This window comes from Chlamydotis macqueenii, chromosome 1, assembly GCF_036417535.1.
Source record: "Chlamydotis macqueenii isolate bChlMac1 chromosome 1, bChlMac1.mat, whole genome shotgun sequence".
Lineage (NCBI taxonomy): Eukaryota > Metazoa > Chordata > Aves > Otidiformes > Otididae > Chlamydotis > Chlamydotis macqueenii.
Window position 1 is genome coordinate 60,097,094 of NC_141556.1, and position 18,634 is coordinate 60,115,727.

At 43.2% G+C, this 18,634-nt stretch overlaps 1 protein-coding gene across 2 annotated transcripts in view; it reads right to left on the bottom strand.

Moving 5' to 3' along the window:
- Positions 1–18,634, bottom strand: part of ABTB3 (ankyrin repeat and BTB domain containing 3) — a 174,444-nt gene that overhangs the window by 35,024 nt on the left and 120,786 nt on the right. For both annotated transcript variants that reach the window (XM_086740137.1, XM_086740138.1), the window contains exons 4-5: positions 14,492–14,644; positions 525–690 (exon numbers count right to left, since the gene is read on the bottom strand). In XM_086740137.1, coding sequence (XP_086596263.1) covers positions 525–690; positions 14,492–14,644 — 319 coding nt within the window. The remainder of the gene's footprint in view (positions 1–524; positions 691–14,491; positions 14,645–18,634) is intronic.

Consider the following 18,634-nt stretch of genomic DNA (forward strand, 5'->3'; position numbering starts at 1 on the left):
TAACAGAGGGGTAACATTGCAGAGAGACTTTCATATCTGGAAGGTCAGTTCTAACTGGGCTCAACTTATTAGAGTGCCAGTGATTAACCGCTTCCTGCAAGGGTTTGGTGGTGGATGTGAAATGCAGATCCCAGGACAGTGTTCAATGGAAGGACGTTCACCTCACAAAGCCCTGCCCCACACCACTGTTCATGGCAGTAAAGCTGTTTTAAGTATCCAGATCAACGTTAAGCTCTCTTGAGATGTCCTCTGGCTTCACCCACCTCAGTTCACTGTTAAGATGACTTAAGGGGATGCATTAGACCTCATGCTGAGTTACCTCAGTACTAATGAAGCAATACAACTTGAAAAGACCAAACTTAATGTAGATGTTCACCTGGCGGGGCTTTAACTCAATGCAAGTACTGCAGGGAAAGCATTAAGGTCCTCTCTATGTTTAGCTGGAAGCTGGTGCTCATGTTCTTTGACAAGCAGACAAAACTCTCACATTTCACAATTGCTTTTTTATGTTTCTGTCTCGTTACCTGTTCACTCATGCTGTTAATCCCATCCGGCCCCAGCAAGGATATAGCTTGTTTAACCAGATCTGTTCGGCCACAGTTGAGCATCCGGAAACCCAGGTCCTGCTTGAACTTCGCTTCAGTGGCAACTGCATCCAGTTTCCGAGATGCACAAAAACAGTCGTCAATTCTGTGGATGTAAGAAATAAACTCCCTCAGAGGACAATCAGAGGACAGACCTCACTGTCCCTAGCAAAATAATACTTTGCCCTATCTTTGAAGGATGTAGGTCGTGCACACATTCACTCTCCTTTGACCTGTATGTTGAAGGGAAGGGCTGAATGGAAAATGCTAATGCAAGCTAACAGCGATTGCCCTTGGCCTCTCTTTCATAGGACAAATTACAGATTTCATTAAAAATTGGGCAAAAAAAGTGCACAGCTTTCACTTGATTTTGTTACCCTGTTTAACAACACACAACACATTCCCACCGCAAGATGTCTCTCTACATGGTGAAGTTATCTAGTCCCTTGATCTCTGAGAAGTTTCAGTAGTTTCAGAAAGCTGGCTGAGGTTGGAAAGAACCTTTGGAGGTCATCTGGTCCAACCCCCCTGCTCAAGCAGGGGCCACCTGCAGACAGGCAAGGCACCATGTCATGAGGAAGGAGAAGGCAATCTTGCCAAATAATTGTGGCAAAACACCACAAGGCCAGGTTGGATGAGGCTCTGAGCAACCTGATCTGGTTGAAGATGTCCCTGCTTCTTGCAGGGGGGGTTAGAGTAGATGACCTTTAAAGGTCCCTTCCAACCCAAACCATCCTATGATTCTAAATCCTTGCTGGCTGTGCGTAACAGGTGAGATGTCATTCTTTTAAGGTCTTATTCAAAAGATCCCCAAACTGTAAACTGCTTAAGATATCAATTTCAAATGGAAGAAGGGCTAGGAGTTATTTAGCCAAGACATGAAACTACAGCTCCAGAGAGAGCCAAGCAATTCCAGTCTGATGTTTATCCAACTCCACTTCATCTTATTAAAAGACAGATTTGCTTTTCTTTCATGCTGAGGAGTGTCTGTGGCAGAGGGTGGAGTCCAAATCCACAGTGCTTTTGGTGTGAACTTGGATAAAGGACTGTTTGGAAAAACATAACTTTCATTCTCCAAAAATGCTAGGTCAGAAAACGAGGGGCTACTTATGAATGAAAAACAAAATAAAGATCAAAAGTGAAAAAGTCAAACATACATCAAATATTTGTTTCCTATTTCATATGTAAAAAAATGCAGCAAATCAAAAGAAAAATATAAACAGTACATCATTATCATTTAAATGTCTTCTTCAAAGTGCTTTATCAGAGCTTTATAAAATATATAACATTGTTTAATATTTAACAGCAATATGCAATGAGTATGCTGTTTATACAGAAGCAATAGTATGTAGTAATAGCTACCACTCTTCCAGCAGAGGAAGGACAGTAGACAGAAAATACGAAGTATTTTGATCAAAGCTTCTGCAGGACTCAGAACTGAAAGTGGCATCGGAGCTCAAGCTTGCTCTCTACCACGCTGGGCCACAAGCAGTTGGGAAGACAACAGATATTTTGGCGATATTCGTTCTAAGTGCTTGGTTTGGATTTTAACTGCTAAAAAGTTGATGTCCTATGAATGCAAACAACATAAGCTTGGAGTATCATTACTCAGGGGAACAAGGATGATGCTTCATCACAGCACTATGCTGCAAGATTAATGTGTAACACTTGATCACGATAAATACACCATAACAGCAATAACAGCTTCTGCACCAGTGATATGCCTACAACAGAGATGAAAGCAACGCATAGCAAGGCTGGGTTTTCTGCAGTAGTTTCTGAGCAAGTTTAAAAAGCAAAACCAGCACAGATATGCAGGGCTGAGCTCAATGACACCAAGATCCACAGAAGCATGCATCTTTAACATTTTCACACCGTATGGCACATTCCTGACACAAGAGCTACAGAAACATTTAGTACTTGTTATCCTCATGGCATGAGATGCTAGTGATCATCTGTGCCCTCCTTTAACGTATGGCACACTCAGAATTTAGGTTCTGGGGGTTTTGGTGCATGGAGAGAGAGTCTGGACTTCCCAGCTCCAGCTGGCCATTTCCAGATGACTCTGGGCTGAAACTGAGGTGGATCCTTGGCAAAGTGCAGCTATGGAAAGATCTAGACAGTCTCTGAGGACTGCAGAGGTGTCTGCCACTATGAATCACTGCCTGTGTTAAGCTTCATTATTTGTACTGAGGTATATAACATAGACTCTGGATAAAATGGGTCAGATTCAGTGCTGGCAGAAACAGGCAGAGCTTCACTGACGTCAGCCCAGTTTGGTGCATGCAAAATGCTAGTTCATGATCTCCTCTTTAAAAAAAAGTCAGATTTTTGACCTGGGTTGCACACCCACACAAGGGAGGAATGAGGAATCTTAGCTATCCTGTATGGGCTGCCCAAGTCTCTACTCTGGCATGGGTTCAGAAATTACTTCTCCATAAGCAACCCTTCCGTGAGTTGGCCCTGGTCCCCTAAAAGCACATCAGCTCACCTGCTTATAGCCAAGGAAGGAGACTCATTAATTACTGCTGATACTGGGTATGAGCAAATTAGTACTCCTCAATCAACTCGGGGGATAAAGGTCTTGGTCCAAGGGTTCTGGGATGCTACAGCTGTACAAACACTGCAACAATAACACGGATGCAGGGAGTGCCTGAGCTGCACGGCTCCTGGGCAGCACTGATGAAACAGGACCTAGACCAAGTACCACAGAGCAAGAAACCACAACTCAGTGCCATTACCAGTGCTCCACTGCCTTTTTACACTTCAAAAAGATAAAGATCCATCATGAGTGAGTTATAGACTCGATTTATGGGACACGGCATAGGAAACTGAATGGCAAAATTCGACATAGATCATTGCTGGTGCTACCGTTGTCATATGTTGACTAATAAAATGGATAATGATCAAACTGGGGAGTTTAATAAAACAAGAGCATGACACAAGGGAAAGGTACAGAGAATGGTTCAGAAGAGAAAGTGTAGCAATGCCTCGAAAAGCCAGAGAGATGAATGAGTTAAGGAAAAGGAGATTTAACATGTACAGATAAAAAGCAGTGAAGAGACAGATCAAAAATGATGGGAACTACAAGTACAGAATAGGAGAACACAGCATCACTTTTAACACTGGAGAAAGCCAGCTGGGAAGACAGTACAGCAGACAGACCAAGCAGTCGCATTTCAAAATGAAAACTGAAAAATTAACACTCCCCCCTCTGCTCCAATCCATCAGAAAATCAACCCTAAGCCAACACAACACTGCATTTGCTCCCAAGTCCTCTTTCATATCATTAACTGCGGAATGTTGATTCCAACAGCAGCAGAAGGTCTCTGCTCCATATTACTGTAGAAAGGGATGCCACTCCATCACAGGCACCATCCAGAATCACAAACATTAAAGGATGCACGATAAAAAAAGGAGGAAGGGAATAGGCACCCAGGCTTGACTCACTCAAGACTTCTTAACTTCGTACTGCAACAAATACACTGACAAGCTATGAAGAGGTGGGAAAGGGGTGGGAAGAAGCTTGAAAAACAAGGTTGACAAGGAACAGTTAAGTCAGCTAAATATACAGGGTCACTTTTTAGAGTTGTGAAACTCTGCCTGCAAAGCGAGGGAAGCCAGTGTAAGTGCAAACAGAGCTGGAAACCTCCCCAGCTGCACAGTCAGTTCACGGCCCTTTTGCCAAAAAGTCTTTGTGATCTTTCCAGTCTCACAGGACGCTGACACCGGCCCGACAGCGGGATGTCCCCTACAAGGCCACCTGGGTTTGTTGCCAGATTTTACCAGCTGCCAGGGCTCACACCCTTTCCCCAAGACCTCACCCTGTAGAAAATGTGCTTTTTCATCCAAGGGGCAGGGAAAGCCAATGGGAGAAGCAGAAGACCACAGGGGGCCAACGCTCTTCTCCCCAGGGACAGTCTCAGGATGGCAAGACATCACCACCTGAGATGGTAGCTCCGTCAGGTCAGCAGGAGGTGACAGTGACAAAGGCAGGACTGAGCAGCCTCGGAGCCCATTCTGGATTTCCCTATTTAGCAACCTGTGGAGCAGGGCAGGCTCCTCGGCACCACCATCACTGTACACATGCTTCCAACTCCCAGAATTGAGAAGTAATATGCTTGAATTAATAATATACACTGATCACAGTCCTCGCGCTCAACAGCAAATCCACCCCTCTAATTCAGGGGTTCCATCACAAGGCCTGTAAACTCCCTAACTGGTCCCTCTCTACATTGAATCAAGCAAACAATTGCCTTTATAAGTAAAAGGAAAATTAGAAACTGGTGAAATCTCCCTGATTTTATATTTGTAGCAAAGCTGTGACCACGTTTTTTAACTTACAATGCAATACCGTTTTCCCCAAGCCCTCTTTTAATTCCTCATAGATACTTCTACATCAGTTATCTTCAAGATCACTACAGTGTTGCCACTGCACGTAATTAACTTTGCTATGGCTTTATATGGGGAATGCCATGGTAACATTAATTATTTGCAAATGGTCACTGTCAAATGCTGCATGGTGACCATGACACTCTATCGTACTCCGAAATACTCAAACCTCTGAAAGGAGTCAGAGATAATCTTCTTCATTTACAATGGGTTCTAGCGGTACAGCAAATTATTTTTATCTTTTCCCAAACTCACATTATGAAAATGTAATGCAGCACTTCTACAGCAACAGTTTAAATGCAAGGTTTGGTTTTTTTTTTTTTTCCGTTTTCACTCAGATTGGCTAAGATAGGGTCTGTGTAGATCTTTAATAAGTTACTCATGGATTGAATACATTCGGGAAAATGGATGATTCAAAGGCGAAGTGTTTCCATCGTAACTGGTAGACACAGCAGCTCTCTTATTACATAGCTTTTTAATTATTCGTTCTTTGCAAGGGGATTATTGCTACAGTCAGTAGTGAACAAATAAAAATAAAAAATGTTCTGTAAATGTTAAAAAAAAAAAAGTAAGAACATCCTAATAACGTTCCGAGCTCTATGTGCTGGCATAGCATGCTAATAGTTGATATAAAAGAAATGGAGTGCAGACTACGACGAGCAGCAAGACAAATGCTCCCCTCTGCTGAAATGAACAGATCATCATCCTGGTAGCCAAGCACCAAAACCTTGTTTGTCCACCTTGGACTCAATCGCCAGCCCTTTCAATTAAGAGACTGATAATCTATTAATTAAGCCCATCTCTTGAGCTCTGTGGAGTTTATTCAGTCTGCCTCTGTCCTAAATATGAATAAGGTCTCAAGTCAGAAATTATAGTGCAGCTGGCTGGGAATATGTAAGGAGTAATATTTTAGCCAACAACATACATGCATTTGCAATGCTGAATTTCTTGGGTCAGGGATCACAGTTTTGATCTGGGTATGCGCAGCCCGTAGCACAAAAGGGTCCTGTCCTGAGGCTCTTCAGCGAGATGATAGACACAAACAGCAATAGCAGGAGCAGCAGATGATTCAATTTAAACTTGTGAGCACTCTGTAATGCCAATGTGGTGCTTTAAAAGGGAATATAATGCTGATATTAATAGGAGTGCAATATAAATACTATATTGAGACAATTATTTGCATTTTCAGTTTTGGACAGAGGAAAACATAAGCACAAACATGTTGATCAAAGTGATGAAGAGTGCTACTTTTTAATGCAGACATAAAATATCTCCATTTACTTTAATCAGGACCCAAATTAAGACAAAAAAAAATAAAACTACTCTGGATATTTATTAGCCACCCTCTTATTCTCGTCAGAGGCCTGAGAATAAATTGGTTACAGATATTGTAAAATACATTTTAAAAGTGATGTGACTATCAAATCAAGATCCAAATCTATATTTCAAAACTCTAAATATTACAGTTCCATGTATATAGGCCAAGAATCATGTTCAAAATTAAATCTGACTTCAGATTTTGAACAAGATCAATATATCAAAGGAAAATTTTGGTATAATTAATCTTTCATAATAAATAGATAGCACAAGTTTTCCCTAATGAGGGGAAGACAGTATATTATCTGTATTCTCATTATTGTATTCAGGAATGTGTATACAGACAGAGCACATGAAACACTGATGAACTTGCTTGCAATGGAGAAAATCCAAGAAGGCTGGATCCTAAAGCCCGTAAAAATCCCTGTTCTGCCCTAAAAGTGAAGGACAGCACGAGGACAAGGTCTTCCCTTTCAATAATTTTTTTTTATTACGGTTGTCTTCAAGCAGCTGGTTGGCAGGAGAGTTTGAGATTTCACCTCAGGAAACCCGTGCTCTACCTTTTAAGTAGTAAAATCTCCTTCATCCACTGGTATCATCTGCCCCAAGGAACTGCTGGATTTTGTCAAGTAGCTTGTTTGCTACCGCTCCCTGGTTTGGCATTTCTGTGTCTGATTATGGCAATAGCCAAGGCTGGTGTTAAAGGATTAGTGAAAATTTGTGGGAAGAACAAGGACGTTCAAGGAGCTAGGCAAACATCAACCATTCCTACTTAAAAGTGGCTGTATCTAATTAAATATCAGAATTTCTCAGCAGTTTTCTACTCTCTCTCCCTCTCTAGAATATCAGCCCCTTACCCAGCACATTTTAAGAGATAGTGAAGAGCAGTGGAAACATTCTTCTGCCTTCAAATCTCTATTTATTGAAGTCTATTTATATTTTCATGCTTTAGTACAAGCACAGGATTTCCATAAATAAAACATTAAATGCAACTCTTCCTCTTTCAAGTTCGAATTGCATATGTGTGGTATAGTATTAAGATGACACAGCAAATGGTATAGACTGCTCTGAAAGAATGAAATAGCACATCTTCCCTTTATATTGCAGTATTTTTCCCTTTCCACATTCTAAGAAAACCCTCTAGAATGCGCCAAGGATGCTCACGTTAAATAAGCTTCACTCTTGAGGTCAATAATCCTGTTTTCTTAGACAGCCTTCATTAAAAGAGATGGTCCCAGACAGAAAAGTAGACTTAGGTATTCTCAGGCCAAGGCTAATTAATAAATTAGGGCCGATTTTCAATTAAAGACAGGTTTTCAAAGGCACTCAGACAGTGCAGTTGCCCAGAGATCCTTCTGGATTTGAGCTGTAAATGCAACTCGGAGCCCTGGATGAGACTGCGACGAGCGTGTGGCTGCGGGAGCACATGGGACTGAAGGGTTTATAAAACCAGCCCTACGCTGCAGCAAGGCTTGAATCCATCTACACTTTCAGTTTGAACTTACTCATGACCTGTTAATATCCACATATTCCTGTGTCCGTGCTGCCCTTTAAACAGAGTGTATTTTTCCTTCTGTGGTGTTTACTCCCGATGTATTTCTGGAGAAGAGTCACATGTTCCCTCAGCACCCACCTCACTCAGCTCAATGAGCCCCTTTCTTCTAGTCTTCCTCCACGAGAATATTTTCTCAAAACTCAAATTACCCCAACCCGTTTCTCTCTGCCTCGTCCAGTGTGAATATTTTCTTGACCCAGACACAGGATTTGTGATTCCACATCATTTCCTACCACCTCCACCTACAGAGGCACCAATATTTTCCTGCTTCTACTGGAAAAACCTTTCCTGATGCATCCTCAAAATGCATTTGCTTTTTTTATGGCTAAGGAAAAAGCCACTTTTGATGTCCACAATCATTCTGAGATTAAATACTGTACTACAGTCTTCACCACCACCTTTCCAATATGCAGCTCCAAATACTGTATATATTATACTGTATATATAGCGTATATGTTACATATGCACCGCAGTATGTATTTTTGTAATTAATCTCCACGTGTTTCCATTTGTGGAAAACTCCATTTCATCCCATTTCTTTTTTCCCAGCCCTCAAGGTCATCCACTTTTTCCTGGATGATTTCCCAAACTTCCTCTGTCAGGACAATGCCTCTCAGCATTGTGGCATCAGCAAATTTTAACTTCATGAGCACACTGCTCAGATTGGTGCCAAAACCCTTTCTGAAAATTAAAAAAGACCAGTTTTTAAGATGGAGAGCTGAAGATCTCTGCTTGTAACACCACCACAGCCAACCTAGCCCTTGCCACCTCTCTTGAAGCCAGTCCCTGCTCACCTTCCAGTCCTTTTACTAATCCCCATCTTCTCTGTCTTAACTGATAGCTCCCTGCATGGACTGCATCAAATTGTTCACTCAAGTCCAAATAGATGAAGTCTACTGAATTTCCTTGGGATAGAAAACCAGTTATCTTATAAAAAAGTTATTAGATTAGTCTGGCAAGATCTATCTTTAGAAAATTTGTGTCACATTTTATGCCATTTTTCCCTCAACAACATGACTTAAATCAATCTTTGCTTGAAAAAACATTCAAAGGCCTTGCACTAACAGCCTGGAATTTTCCTTGGATTGTTTTTCAACCTTTTCAAATGTTGGGCATCACTATTATTAATCCTTAGAGTTATGGCACCACTCTGGGCTTTGTTAAAAATATTTCCCTCTGACCCTCTGATTTTGCGAGGCAGCTCTTTCTCATCACTGGAATAGAGGTTATCTGGTCACTCCAATTTGAGTGCATTAAGCTGCATAATTTGCTCTCCTTTTGATTACTGTTTTTTCCATTTTCATAACCTTGTTGTTTTAATCTATTCTTCTGGTTCCCCCAAGGATTTTCTCCCTGAAAAAAGAGGCAAAGTATTAACTTTAGTTCTTGGGTGATGGCCCCTGTTGCCACTGACGCGCGCCTCTCACAGGTGCCTTCTCAAGCCAGCACTTACAGATACCAATTTCACCTCTGTATGCCTGGAATAGAGGAGAAAAAATGTGCAATGTCTGTGTTCAGGAGCAGAGACAGGACCCAGACTCAGAGCCACTCAGAGAAGAAAAGGGTTATTTGCTGTGTTCACTACACAGTAGTGAGCCCAGTATCCTCAGAGAAGCCAGCCATAACTCAGAAACGCTGCTGAAGTGTACAAGCAAGTAATTAAAGGGGATCAGGTTATCATGCCTCTCCATCTCTGTGCAGGCATAAGCCCTGTCGTGCCAGCTCCAACTCTCGGCAGCGCTCTGCCTCAACTGGCAGCACTGCTGCCACCTCCAACTAAATCTGACTGAATGTAAGGGGGCCACTGACAACACCAGTGGGGTCGGTATATGTAAATCCCACTGCCTAGCTCCATCCTCCGGGCTCCAACCTCAAAGATCAGGGACTGCTAACAAAGGACCGCACAATCCTTCTGGTGGTACCAGAGCCAGAGGAGTCTCCACAGGCTGCACATCAATATGGAATGGGGCAAGAAGAAAACAGACCTCTGGGGGACTCCACTCATGAGGAGCCTGATGGCAAAAATGCCATTTCCCATCGCTGCCTTTTGGGTATAGCTGCCAAAAAGGGACTTCAGATTTCCTTACAGAATTGTCCTGGGCTCCCCCTGCCAACACTTGCTCCAGTGAAGCACCTGTGGCCCGTGGTGGACGGTAATGAATGCTGCAGGGAGCAACCTCACTTCTCCAGTGTGCAAGAGAAAGACATGAGCCTTTTCATCTATGGATAAGAAACCACTCCTCAAGATAACTAAACTCTGCTCCTCCTCCAAATCTCAGCCTTCTGGGCAAGTTGATGGGGGACTAATGAGCATGAGAGGGCTTCCAGACATCCCTGTGGCTGCAGAGAAACACCCAGCCTCATGGGCGATGCTCCTGGAGGATCTCAGTGCCATGAGACCACATTCAGTGTTCCTCTTCATTTAGATGCCAGGAAGGTCCCTTGGACGTGACATGGGCTAGGTCAGCAACCCCACAGGCCATTCCTTCCTCAGCCAAGCTGGGGGTCAGATGTCCAGCTGGGACATTTGAGGTTCAGGAGCCAGAACCCCACCCTCAGACACTAGAAGCTGGCATCTCCTGAAATGCCTCCTCCCACACCAGTGTAAGTCCCAGGAGTGAAGACACTGCCCACCTGACTCCCTTCAGCAGATGGCAGAGCCCTTCGGAGGGGTGAGGGGCTGCTTGCCAGACCCAGAAACAAACACCTGGGAAAAGTAGCTTTCCCCAGAGAGGCTGGAAAGGGGATGACTTGGAATCAAAGAGGTCTGAGGCAATGCTGAGGGTAGGTAAAATTATTTCAAATAACTCCCCCCTTTGTAGAGAGGGACTACACTCGAGTCTCCAAGACTAGATTTTTCTTCACTTTTTTTTTTTTTTTTGTTTCTGGTATCAGAATGAACATGAATGTCTGCATACACACCCCAGACTATATCCTTCTTTTAACCTCTGACTGGCCAGAAGGTAGTCCTTTATCCAGTCAGGTGCAGAAATGACCAAATAACAATCCCCAGCATTACCTCCTCTCTTGGGTGAGTTTGTTCCAGCAGCTGTACATCCTCCGGGACTGCCAAGACATATTGCAACCAGAAATGAAGCCACTCACCCTGGTAAAAAGCATGGCAGCCTTTGTGCTGAGCAATACAGGATGTTCCTCCCTTGCTCTGTTTCTCTGCCCTCAGCCTCCAGTCCTTAGATGTAGTCATCCATTAGCAATCCTTCCCAGCATGTCTAACACATTGGGGTTTGTTTGGTTTTTTTTCAAAACAGAAGTACCACAGAGTGGAAGAAGGAAAGATATGCAAAGAGTTGCTTCTGTTTAGGTGGAGCAAGTGGACAGGTACCCCTTGCAGATGCAACAATGAAGAGCGGTCAGAACCAGGCATCTGTTTACAGCCAGCTAGACCCAGAGCAGACTGAGACGTGACGCTACCTTACTGCAGCAGAAATGCAGGTCAACACAGTTTTTTAGCACCGTGCCCCTTTTTGGCAACAAATAACCTTCATCATTGATGCCTTAATAGAAGATCTAGAACAGGGAGAAGAGCGCCCACCTTCACCAGATTTATGCCTGGGTACAGGCAGGGCTTTATTTAAGTCTGATCTCCCACTATGACAAAGAGTATTTTGACACAACTTGGGCTTCTGTCTCAGCTAGCTGTTGTGCATCCAGCAGTCAGTCCATCTGTGAAACTCATCTCCTTGCAAAAGGTGGAGACAACTACTCTATTTAAAGATTCCACTCCTGGGCAATGGGGAACATTTATATCCCTGCTCATCTCCCAAAGCTGAGGAAAGGGAATAAACTTTCTGGCACGTCTGCTGCTGTAAAATGAAGAGAGATTAGGAAGGAGACAGGCAGCTTCTGCCTGAGTCCAGCTACCCTCACTCCTCTCTCTACTCAGAGCAACAGCAGCTCCTCTTTCAGGAGATGAAAACATTGCAAGAAATTAAGGTGAATGATTTTTAAAAAAGGATCAGAAGAGAGGAGAAAGATAAGTACTGCAATGAAAGGCAGGACAAAAGGAGAGATGATTTACAAAGCCACAGATCGGGAACCTCACTGCTGGAGTATGTGATTGTGCTGGGAAGCGTCACACGGATCTGCTGAGAGACCTCCGTGCTGTAGTTCAGATAAGAAACTGAACATTTGGTTTTTATCCGAACTGATCCTGCACTTTATAGCCTTTGAGATCCTGCCAATCTGTCTCTCTCTCCTCGCCTCTCCCCATATGCATGTTTTTCCAGCATGGAAGCTGATTTTGCTTTATGTGTTTGCAATGACAGGTTGTGAATCAACACTGTGGAATGATGCAATATCACATGGGACCATGGGAATTTTTGAGTGTGGGTCTCTATATTTTAGGGACTAAGATGACTGCTAAGAAAAGCCTAGAAATTGAACCAGTTTCAAGGTTCTACTTATTAAGCTGTTTCTATAAAAGTCACAAAATACATCAAGCTAACTGCACTTAAAATCCTCCAACTGCCATCCGTCACACAGCTTATTTGAAAAGCCATCCCCTGCAAAGTTGTTGTATTTTTCCCTCCCTCCCAGTGTTTGCCTTTATGGAATTAATGCTCACTGAAGAGTTGACAGTTGGAAATACTCACTCCCTAATGGGGAGGCACGAAAGATTGGTGGCTTGGCTTAGTGGAAATGAGAAGCGCTGAGAGTCTGCACTGAATACAAATAAAAAACTACAAGCTGCAAGGTTTCAAATTAACATCCTGATACCTCACATTATTCTTCAGAAAAGCTCAGTCCTTCCTTTGATCTCAGGATTACAGGCAGACGGGGCCTGATTTGTAGCTACACAAAGATGCTGCCGCACTACACCGGCAGTACGCACAGGCCTTAAAAGAAACACAAAGTACATGGACACTCCTTGGCAGACCTCTACCAGCACAGTAGAGAGAGAGAGATTGTCATTTCAGGACATCAGTGAGTGACTCGGGTCCCTGCAGACAAATAAGGGCACAACCATGAAGTCTGGTCTCTCTAAAATCCAGAATTTTTCTCAGGAATTTTCTCTTTTCATTCCCACCTGATTAATCCCAGGCTGTGCTCCTCAGGCTCACTCTCCCTTGCAAGATGAGCATGACAGCAGCAATCACTTCTGTACTTTATGAAATTCATTCTTGATGGCAACTTTAAACTAAGTGCTGATTTGTTCCTCATAGTTAATAAATTGTTGTGCAGCATAATATAACTTGACTCAACTTAAAATGATTTTGAAATTCCTGGAAAATTGTCTAACAGTTAATGGCATTTTATATATATATCTATATATACATATATATCTCTACACACATACACACAGACAAAATATAACTTTAAGAATAGTATATTGTGATTTTTTTAACCCACAAATATTTAACTGTATCTACCTTAATTTTTAAGACAGAGTAGAAACATTACAGCCTTATTTGCAATTCTACCTAAATACTGGAATGGATATTGAATTAATTGTGCCTTTTCAAAAACAAGTGCTAGCTGTTCAGAAAGTGCATATTACCTCTAAGTCCTGACATTTCAGAAGAGACACAGAACGCTGCACTTCTGGAAATGAGGGCCAAGATGGTCACACCAAAGGGAAGCAATTACAGCCAAGATTTGAAATCTGAAACACTCCAGATTTTGCTTTTGAAATTCAACATATTTCTTCAATTAAATACTGAATAGCTGTGACTATAAAAAGCTTATGCAGATCTCAAAGTAAAGTATACTCTTTGGTAAAAGAGCATGTCAAGGCCACAGTCAACAGAAGGCACATGCTCCGACGCAGGCTGTCCCAGCTAATTAAGTACATCATCCCTCTGCTTTCTCATCTCGCAGGAAAGAATGCACCTACTGCCGTATGAAGAGGCAGACTGCTGAAAATCGGGGTTTGTGTACAAATTTGTGAAGCAATAGCAGTGAGTAATTTCTGCTTTGGCAGACTCAAAATGCCTTTTCATATGAAAATCAAAACCAAATATATTCTTGACTGCAGAATAGCCCTAGATCATGCTTTTATACAGGTACATAATAGTAAGGCAAAACAGACACTAAAAACATATCCTGGCAATAAATACTTTAAGACTTCATTAGAAAACTGAAAGGTCACATCTCATACATGAAAACGTCAAATTATCTAGGCTGACATTTACAACTAATTTGAACTGACATTAGCATGAAAAATACAATTTTACTGCAAGAGTACCTTACCTATAAGTTTAAAGGTGCCCTTTAAGCACTAACGCTGAAAACAAAGCACTGAAAAATATCTGCAGCTCAGTATTTTGTAGCAAAGCAATGTGAAGCAGACAATTAGCAGAAGATTTCAGCCCCTCATTAGCAAGCAGAACCTAATAGTAAGAGAAAAAAAACCCCACTACCATATGAGCTCTGATGAGCTGATTACAGGCTCGATCCAGCTGTGAGATATTCAGGAACCCATTACCATGCAACTGGCTTATCCATGGATGTGAGCAAATACCAGGAGCCGATTTTGCAACGCACACAGCGACGAGCCCGAGCATCCATGCACCTCTCAAGGCAATAACAGAGCCCTCTGCCTGCCTGCTCGCTCGCTGTCACTAGGAAAGAGAGACACATTTTGCACAAAGCAGCTGATTTTTTTTTTTTTTTGTGGACTTACTTTAACTGTCGAGGTTCGCAGTCAACTCCCGGCAGTAAGAGCCTCGCTGCCTGCCGTACGTCATCGCTGTCCACCGAGAAACTGCGACGGTGCCCCGCGTGAGCCACGGCAACCCGTATCCACTCCATCAGGGGAGGCAGCACAATGAACGGCCTGGGAAAGCACACAGACATGAATGCTACAGTACAACACCATCAAAATAACAGGTAGAGAGGGGGTAGAGGGCTGTGTGTGTCTGCCTGTGTATATATGTATATGAGAATACATATACAGAGAGAGGGAAAAGGAAACGGGCAAAATGAAAGCACAGGAGCAAACCAGCTCAGCAAATTTCAAGCAGGTCTAAATCAAGATGTCTCATCCTGTCTCTGGAGCAGGATTACTTGAAGAGTGAGATTTATGAGCCACGCTCATTTATGGGGCTGCTGTGAGGTCAGTGCACCCGCCTGGCAAGCCCTCCCTCCCCCCCACCCTTCGCACATTGTATCCCAAAAAGAGGGCAGGAGTCTGGCACAAGACCACATCCTGCTCCGGCTGACGTGCCGGGCTGGGTACGTTCCCCAGCCACTTGGCAATAGGGACAGGAGAACAAACTAGGGCAGCGAGAGGGGATGCCCCCACACCAAGATGCCAAGGATAGAGAGGCGATGCGCAAGGAAGTCTCCAACATCTCCTACCAATGCAGCGCACATCTTGTGCTCAGAGCTGAAAGCAGGGACCTTTGCAGCTGATCCCACTGTATTATTGAGATTACCTGTGAGCACCATCAGAAACCAGACTGTTTCGTTTCATTTTTAGCGACATCAATCCGCTACACCTTTGGGTATCAGCTGTTCTGACACCTGAGCAAAAATACACAAAACCACCCCCCAGAGTGGATGGTGGGACTCTGGGCCGCAGCCTCCACCTGAACAAGGCATGGACACTATCAGAGACACGGTCCTTCGCTCCACAAGACCTGGACAGCCCCATGTCCTAGCGTGAATTGCCCAAGCCCTACGCAAAACACACAGCTTGCCCCCATCTATGCTAAAAATTATTTGGGGACCAAGTAAAATACGCCAAACCTTAAATGAGAACCACAGCTTCAAGTCCTAGTTTAGAGTTAAAAAAAAAAAACAAACCTGCAGCTGAATATCTTAGAAGGTCACTGCCTGTTAGATCAAGGTGGACAAAATCCCCAGAGCAATGCAGGCTGCAGCAACTGCCCTCCCATTCCCAATAAGTTTTTGTGCCCGCTTCATCTCCTAGCTGGGCTGTCCAAAATGGGTGTCTCCTCTGTGGCTGTACACAGGAGACAAAGTCTGTGTGGCGAAGGGATGGGGAAGAGTAGGAAAAAATTCCTCTTTATAAAAATATACTATAAAATTCTAAACATTGTAAAATCATTTAAAAATTAATAAAACTGTCCAAGAGCTACTTGAAAACTATGCTGAAAGTCCTGTATTTAGTCAGGACTGCTGAAAACTATTTAGACACAGTGAGACTGTTTCATCCACACTGTGAAGCAGATACCACGGCTAAGGGATGTTAATAGAGATTGCTATAATATTAAAAAAAAAAAAAAAAAAAAAGACGAAATGAAACTTGTAAAGGACTAGTGTCCTCAAAGAATGTCTGTAATTAACCTGCTCTTGCCTTCTTCTTCCAAACCTTTTTCTTTTGTCTCATTTTCTATGTGGCTCCCTTTCCCCTCCTCTTTAACTAAGCATTCCCATATTCCCTCTGTTTATTAACTCAGTATATCACCCTAACACTAGAAATCTTCATTTTAGTTCAGCATCGTCCCCTACTTCTGCTCCCTTCACTTCTCCTGCTCCTTCTAATGTGATACTGCTTTCCCTTACTTGCCTTCCCTTATGTGGTCCCTTTTCTAGAGGTGGAGGGAGGAGAAGTCTGGATTAGGTGCCCAGCAGGCAAATACTTTACATCTTAAATATATAACTTTACCCCAAAAGGATCTACCCTGAGAAAAATTATTTAAGAAGATGTTTATTCTGGAATATCCTTTTCCTATATATAGCTCTTTATGCCATTTATTTCTCCTTTGAAGACTTGACTTTACATAGCTCTCATATTAATATGCTTAAGGAGCAATGAGATACTTCACAAGCGCCGAAGGACAAAGAAGCCCTGAGGCCACTAACTTTCCCTGGGACGCAGAGTTCCCAAATCTCACGAGCGCTTAAATGAACAACCTCCTTTTGAAATATGACATCTTTGGCTGACTTGCCACTTTCATCATTATTCTATTCAAACACATCGCCATCACCTCAAGGCCAGGCTGGATTTGCTTCCAAGGCTTTTTACTTTCCCCAGACTTGCCGCAGCCACGTAAGGAGGCAGATAAGAACAGAAATTCTTCTCCCCCCCCTCACTATTTCCATAACCCAGCTCATTCGTCGTGACAGTGGCGGCAGTTAGAGGAGGGAGAGGGGAGAACCAGGGGTCTATCTGCTTCTGGAAGGTGACCTGCTTCCCATGTGTTCTCGAAGCAGAAGGGACCCTCTCGCAGTGTTAAGTAGCTGGGGACAACCGATCGGTGGGAGTTGTTTTCATCACTTGCAGAAAGGAGCTGCAAATCACACTGCAAGTGTAAAAACGCATACAGACACCCACAAAACTTGGTGCTAAGAAAACAATTAAAGGGAAACTCAATTCTAGGGTACACTTTGCATGACTGAATATGGTCTGGATCAGAGAAATGAAGATACATTTGTATGGAGCCTTTCCGTAACATCTGCTGGGCAAACAGAAAAGCAGAGGGCTGTAGATGAACAGGGGGCTCAGGGGTTCACGATCCCTTCTTCTCCCTCATGCACATCAGAAACTCACTCAGCAGAAGGTCTGCCTCACCACAGTACAGAGCATAGCAAACAAAATTATTTACAGGAATTGTCATAATTGCACTAAGAAATTCCTTTTTTTTCCCCCCTTTCTTGGTCTTGCAACCTTCAACAAAGAAATAGAAATGAAGGTGGCTATTTGGTGCAATAAATCCTGAAAGGGAAGAGAATTAGTGTTCAGCAGAAGCAGAGAGATTTTCTCTAAAGGCCAATTTCAGTCCACACATGAGGACATGGAATTCACTCAGAATATATTACATTCCATTTTCCAAGGCAAAAAAAATCCCCATCACTGCATATCTGAGCATGTCAGAGAACTTGTATTTTGAGAAGAGAACCAAATATGGTTGAGTGCAATAGGTTAAAAATACCCTTTAAGAGTCTGTGCACCATGTGAAGGGGATTTTTTTTTTAATGCTGTTTGTGTGCCAAAGGAGAAAGAGGAACACAAAGTTATAGAGAGGTGACAACCCATAAGACAATGTGACATCAGCAAGACATATTTCACTTTCCAAATGACACCGTGCAAAAACGGGTTAGGCAAATGCATCACATTATTGGCGTATACACAGATTTATCTCTGCTGTACAAAGGCAGGTAACAACCAGGAGAGTTCGGTACTTTTGTGTTCCAGCACAGACATGTAGGAGTTAAGTCAGCTAGTTACACATTTTGAAAGTGCACGCCTTAATTCAATTAACCTGGTCTAGTGGAAGGTGTCCCTTCCCACGGCGGAGGAGTTGGAACCGGATGATCTTTAAGGTCCCTTCCAACCCAAACCATTCTATGATTCTACAATCTAACCACGGTAGGAACATGCTGGGCTTGACCTGAATGACATGGAAAGTCAGGAGTAACTCGACTGCTGCAGAAACAGCTTACAGGGGTGCAGGTCAGCAAGCACTCTGATCTCCTCCTCCAGTCCATCTTTGTACCTGTGCTTGACTTTAATAAATGCATGCTCCCATCCTCTTTAATTCACTGCAGTTCAAAGTTAAGCATGACCTTAAGTAATGTCCCAAATAAAAGACGGATTTCGGCACAGGCTTGTATTTTCCTGACCTGTCACGTAAGGGAAAAAAATGTGCCAGATGCGGATGCAGGTCTCTGCACAGAGCAATCCCTATCCCACACAAAAGAGCTGGGAGGTCGGGGAGAGATGGGAGAGGCCAACAAAAAGCAGATCCCAAAGGGCTAGACCCTTCTGGGCACTGTCTCCCCAGTCCTTGGCAAGGGGACAGCTGACTCTTCTTGGAGCATGCCCTCTCTCCCTGGGTCCCTACTTAAACAGAAATAG